Source organism: Odocoileus virginianus, chromosome 3 (genome assembly GCF_023699985.2).
Source record: "Odocoileus virginianus isolate 20LAN1187 ecotype Illinois chromosome 3, Ovbor_1.2, whole genome shotgun sequence".
Taxonomy (NCBI): domain Eukaryota; kingdom Metazoa; phylum Chordata; class Mammalia; order Artiodactyla; family Cervidae; genus Odocoileus; species Odocoileus virginianus.
The window spans coordinates 14,871,770-14,877,769 of NC_069676.1; the positions used below are offsets into that span (position 1 = coordinate 14,871,770).

The 6,000-nt window shown below is 58.2% G+C and overlaps 1 protein-coding gene across 1 annotated transcript in view; it reads left to right on the forward strand.

Annotated features, from left to right (window-relative positions):
• CERS4 (ceramide synthase 4) overlaps nucleotides 1–5,322 on the forward strand; it is a 36,941-nt gene extending 31,619 nt beyond the window's left edge. Inside the window, 8 exon segments of the mRNA XM_070464805.1 lie at nucleotides 643–761; nucleotides 862–919; nucleotides 1,558–1,608; nucleotides 1,961–2,053; nucleotides 2,265–2,393; nucleotides 2,720–2,826; nucleotides 4,434–4,590; nucleotides 4,825–5,322. Coding sequence (XP_070320906.1) covers nucleotides 643–761; nucleotides 862–919; nucleotides 1,558–1,608; nucleotides 1,961–2,053; nucleotides 2,265–2,393; nucleotides 2,720–2,826; nucleotides 4,434–4,590; nucleotides 4,825–5,001 — 891 coding nt within the window. The 3' untranslated portion in view covers nucleotides 5,002–5,322.
• Nucleotides 5,323–6,000: the final 678 nt, after the last annotated feature.

Genomic DNA, 6,000 nt, shown 5'->3' on the forward strand with positions numbered 1-6,000 from the left:
TGGTTCTTTTGTTGCTATGCACAGGCTTTCTCTGTTTGTGGTGAGTGGAGGGAGGGCTGCCCTCTAGTTGCAGTGTGCAGGCATCTCACTGTTTTGGCTTCTCTCGTGGCGGAGCACGGGCTTTAGGGCACTCGGGCTTTTGGCACATGGGTCTGGTGGCCCTGAGGCACGTGGAATCTTCCTGGACCAGGGACTGAACCTGTGTTCCCTGTGTTGGCAGACGGATTTTTAACTGTTAGACCACTAGGGAAGTCCCAGGGCTGGGTTTTTATAAGGCCTGTTTTGGGGGGCTCCACCCTATGGACTTCCCCATGGCCCAGCAGTAACAAATCCACCTGCCAATGCAGGAGACTTGGGTTCAATCCCTGGGTTTGGGAAGATTCCCTGGGGGAGGAAATGGCAACCCACTCCAGTATTCCTGCCTGGAGAATCCCAAAAGAGCTGGACATGACTGAAGCAACTGAGTACGCACACAGCATCCTGTGAAACCCCCTATCCCCCTATCAACATAGGTAGACCACCCCACAGGTGAGGTTTAGGACCACAGCGTGGAGAGGGGTATGCAGAGCTGGGTTCTGGCTGTCCTAGGACAGTGGTGGGAGGCCACCTCTGTGACCCTGGCCCCCATCACCCGCTTTCCAGTCCCAGATGAACCTCCTGGCCACCCAGTGTGGCCTCACACTGAGGCAGACTCAGTGCTGGTTCCGGAGACGCCGGAACCAGGACCGGCCCTGCCTGACCAAGAAGTTCTGTGAGGCCAGGTAAGCCCAGGGTGGGGCTGGTGAGGGGGTGTCTGGGGGTGCAATGAGAGGGGATCTGCTCCTTTGGCAGCTGCTTCATGGGCTCCCTCCCCACCTGCAGCTGGAGGTTTGCCTTCTATCTGTGCTCCTTCATCAGTGGAATCATGGTTCTTTATCACGTGAGTGTACCTGATGGCTTACCTGCCGTGTATCCCACAAGCGCCTACTATGTGCTGGGCCCAGATTGGATTGGGGAGGGGTGTGTGGGGCTCGGGCAGATGGGGAAACATGCAAAGGCACAGGGAGGGCGGAAGGAACATGGCGAGGTTATGGTGAATGTTCACTTGATGGGTGGCCTGTTGAGGACCTACTGTGTGTAGAGACTGGGGATTCTGAATAACAAGCTGCTGGTGTACAGTGAGAGGGCCTTCCAGGTGGTGCCAATGGTAAAGAACCCACTTGCCAATGCAGGAGACACAAGAGATGCGGGTCCAATCCCTGGGTCGGGAAGATCCCCTGGAGGAGGGCATGGCAACCCACTCCAGTATTCTTGCCTGGAGAATCCCATGGACAGAGGAGCCTGGCGGGCTACAGTCCTTAGGGTCACAAAGGGTTAGACACAACTGAAGTGACTTAGCACACACACACTCCTGCGCACACCCGACAGTGAGGGCAGAGCTGTAGTTGACTCGAAACAGCCAGCCTGAGTGCGAGCAGCACGCTGAGAGCCCAGGAGCCCGGGAGGAGGACCCAGGCCTGGGGTGGGAGTTTTGGGTGCTAACCTTTGGACATCCTCAGACTCCCCCCGTCCCTGCAGGAGTCATGGCTATGGACACCAGTCACATGCTGGGAAAATTACCCACATCAGGTGAGTGCCAGGGGGGTGTTTGGAGGCTGGTGGGAAGATCAGCATGGTCAGAGTTCCTGTGGTCACAGGCAGGAGAGCCAAAGCTGGACATCCCACCATCATTCTCCTCTGAGTCCCACTTTATTTTTTGGCTCCCTTGTGGAATGGAGAGGGGCCAGGAGTCAGGACACTCAGAGCAGGAAACCACAAAACTGCTGCCCTTGGTTACCTCTACAGACAGGGAGCTCATGCCTTCCTCACTCATTGGGAGTCAAGTGTGGTGGGTTTGAGCAAATGGAGAGGGCCCTGCCCCATACCCCATGCCCTGTGGGAGCCTCCACTCCCCACAGCTAACCTTGCACCCCTGCCACAGCCCATGAAGCCAGGCCTGTACCACTGGTACCTCTTGGAGCTGAGTTTCTACGTCTCTCTGCTGATGACACTGCCCTTTGACACCAAACGCAAGGTGAGGTCAGGCCAAGAGTCTGGATAGGGAAGTGATGCCCTGGGATGATTATGACACAGTTCCAGGTGGGGAGGGGTGGCCTTATCCCACAGCCCAAGAACCTTGGTGCCTCAGGGAGGTGGCATGGTATCCATCCTCCAAGCAACCCCCCTGGGAGGGCCTGCTCCAGCCACCCAGCGTCATCCCGGCTGTGACTGTCTCTCTCACACAGGACTTCAGGGAGCAGCTGATTCATCACTTCGCGACCATCATCCTGATCAGCTTCTCCTATAGCTTGAATCTGATGCGCATCGGCTCCCTGGTGCTGCTGTTGCATGACTCCTCCGACTACCTGCTGGAGGTGGGCTGGGCCCAGCCTGACCCCTTCCGGCTTCCAGCCGCCCCCCCACCCCCCGCCCTCCCACGTGCCGCTGGGATTGAGGTCCCACCCCGTCACCCCCTGTCTGCAGGGAGCTGAGGCCCCCACCCCATGTCAGTCTTCAGAGAGGTCAGGCCCCCACCCCGTCACCCCTGCAGATCGCACTTTACCTGTCTAGGCAGTTCCTAGAGATAAAACCCTGCCCCAACTCACCTGGCCCAGCCCCGGGGCACTTTTTCCCTGGGAGGAGGCCCCACCATTTCTTGGCCCTGACCTTCCCACGTCTATTTCTCTGCTGCCCTCCCCAGGCCAGTAAATTGTTCAACTACACACACTGGCGGCGCCTGTGCGACACTCTCTTCATCATCTTCGCACTGGTTTTTTTCTACACTCGCCTGGTGCTCTTCCCCACCCAGTGAGTCAGCCCTTCCGTGGTGGGGGTGGGGGGTGGAGGTGGCTGAGATGCGGGTCTGCCTCACCATCAGTTCTTGGGTTCCCCAATCCAGGGAACTGGGGTTGTTGGCTGGGAGGTTTCTAGGAGGAGGCAGGGAAAGGCGTTTCCAACACAGGACACAGCCTATGCAAAGGCCCAGAGGTAGGCAAACAGAGCCCTGGGCTTAGTCATCATCAGCCCCGGGTGCCTGGAACATGCACTGGGAGACTGGATCGGGTCCCCATTTGGTCAAGTCTTTGCCTGGGAATTTGCTGAGCCTCCCACTTACCCCCCTTTCACGCCAGCAGAGGGAACAGCGGGAAGGTCCTGTGGAGCTGACACTGGTGGATGCAGAAGTGTAATAGGCAAACAAGTGGGCCACAGAATATGTGCAGCAGTGATTGTGCTAAAGAGAAGAAAAGTCAGGAAGGGCACAGGAACTGCATGGAGAGTTGGAATTAAGGTGGTCGGAGAAGGCCTCACTGACAGTATTCATAGAGGCAGGACCGTGTCCGGCATGTTGGAAGAACAGACCCCTGTGGCGGAAGCAGAGGGAGAGAGGGAGGAAGTGAAGGCAGAGTGTGGCAGGACAGAGTATGCAGGGCTTTGGGGAGAAATTGGGTCTTTCTCCCAAGGCAGGTGGGAGCCCTGAGCAGAGGACTAGAGGGACCCGATGTGAGTTCTCACAGGCTCCCTCTGGCGGCTGCAGGGGGAATAGCTGGTAGGAGGCTGGGGCTGAAGCTGGGGGCCAGGCCCAGATGACAGCACTGGTCCAGGTAGCCAGTGATGGGGCAGGACCAGGGCAGGTGAGAGAAGTGTGTGGGCTCAAGGAGATGACTCGAGGGTTATGAGATGGGAAGGGAATGGGGTCAGAGTTGTTGCTTGAGGAACAGGAGCTTAGCTGTGACTGTGCTGGGTTTAAGGGGCTGGCAACACCCCCAGTCACCACCACAGCCACCGCAAAGTGGAGGAAGCGGTGGACACTAGCCTGGGGTCCTGGGGAGAGGGGTAAATGTTCAGTGTTCTCATCCACGAGACTGGATGGGGTCACCGGAGACCAGGTGTTGACAGAGAGGCCGAATTCTGGGGTTGCAGGTCAGGGGAACCTGCAGAGGAGATGGAGCGGGAGCGGTCATGAAGTGGGGACCTGGGAGTGTGGGTCCCTGAAGGCTCAAGGGGAAAGAGCAGGGCCAGGCCAGGTGCCTCTGCTCTCTGATCAAGGCAGGTCACTGATGACGCTGCAGCTGATCTGAGTGGAGGTGGCAGTGGGGGAAATGACGGGGGCCTGAGAAGGTGTGAAAGGACCACCCAGGAAAGCTACTGGGACACTAAGCTCCCCCTTGGGGTTCATGCTTGTGGCTAGCCAATCGGCCAGCTTGTGCATTCTATGAGTTTAATATAACCAGGTGAGGGGATGACTGAACTGCCCAACTGAAGAGCACAGGCATTATTCTTTGATGGGAGGAGGGTAATGGGGAGCCATAGAAGGTTCTAGAGCAAGAAAGGTCATGCAAGTTAAGAGATTCCCAGGACTGGGTGCTACAGCAGCCAGTAAAGCCCTGCCTCTCCCTCCCGCCCACCCACCATAGGATCCTCTATACCACGTACTACGAGTCCATTGCCAACCTGGGCCCCTTCTTCGGCTACTACTTCTTGAACATACTTCTGGTGGTTCTACAGCTGCTACACGTGTTCTGGTCTTGCCTCATCCTCCGCATGATCTACAGCTTCATAAAGAAAGGCCAGGTAGGGAGTCTGGTGGTTAAGACTCCACGCTGCCAATGCAGGGGGCGCAGGTTCAATCTCTGGTCGGCGGGACTAAGATCCCCTGTGCGGTGCTTGGGGACAAAAAAAAGTTAATTTAATTAATAATAAATTTTTAAAAGGAATGAAAGACCAGGTAGGGTCGGGATGGTGTTGGCTAGCGGCATGCCTTCCTGGGGCTCCAGCCAAGCCAGTTCCCTGCCTCCTCTTCCCCAGATGGAGAAGGATGTTCGCAGTGACGTGGAGGAGTTAGACTCCAGCGATGGGGAGGCGGCCGAGGAGTGTCTTCAGATGAAGAATGGGGCGGCGCAGCGGTCCGGAGCAGCCCCCACTGACGGCCCTCGGAGCCGGGCATCCAGTCGCATGGCCAACGGGCACACACCAGACACGTAGCCGGCCAGACGACTGGCCGCGAGGGGGCCCCCAGCGCCGGGCAGCTCCGATCTGTGGGGCAGCTGGACTGGGGAATCTCGGGCAGGCTTTGTGGAGACGGGGAGGGCCCCAGGTGGGTGGGGCTGATGATCAGTCTCCAGCCCCTTCCTTCAACCCACCCTCCCGCCTTCTCTGAGCAACCGACGAAGCTGCGGGAAGGGAGGAGGGGCGGCGGGCAGCTACACGGACGCTGCGGCCCGCCAGCGCCACCTGCAGGCTGCAGCCTGGCAACTGTGAAGAGCCCCGGGCGGAAAGGGGTCCAATAAACCTTGACCCGAACCAGCTTCTCTGCCTGAGAGCTTGCGTCCCCCTTACAGCTCCTTATCCATCCCCAGAGGACCCAAGGCAGCCAGGACTTGCGTACTCCACCAGTGGGACCTTCAATGCCACCCCAAGACACATGCTCACCCCTTGGGGACCCAGAGAGCAAGCAGGGCGTAGGGACCCCCTTGGGTGAGTCCCCGACTCCCAGCCAGTGCCTGAGCCAAGCCATCTCCTCCTACACCAGGGCAGCCCTGCATTAGCTCCTCACAGACCCTGAGTGCAGATGAGCAGGTACTGAGCTCAGACAGGTGGAGTCCTTTGCCCAAGGTCACACAGGCCCAAGCAGACGGGCAGAGGGGAGACTCACGCCTGTTTCTGCAGCTCCCTCTCAAGGCCATCCTCAAGGTCTCCAGGACCTCCCTGGAGACAGTGAAATAGTGGGGGGGGGGGGGACTTCCCACAGGCTTCCTTCTCAAGGGTCCACCTGGGAGAATTCAGCATCTCCTTACAAGATATGCAGGAGGGTACCCCCACCCCAGTGCCCCAGAAATCATAGCCACAAGGTTCCATGCAGGACCAGAAAGTGCTGCCTCCCGGGAACACCAGAGAAGGGGTTGGAGAAGAGAAAGGGTAGGGGAACCGATCTTGCCTTCTGTGCTTCTCAGCAAAGCGGAGAGGATGGGAGTAGGAAGAGAT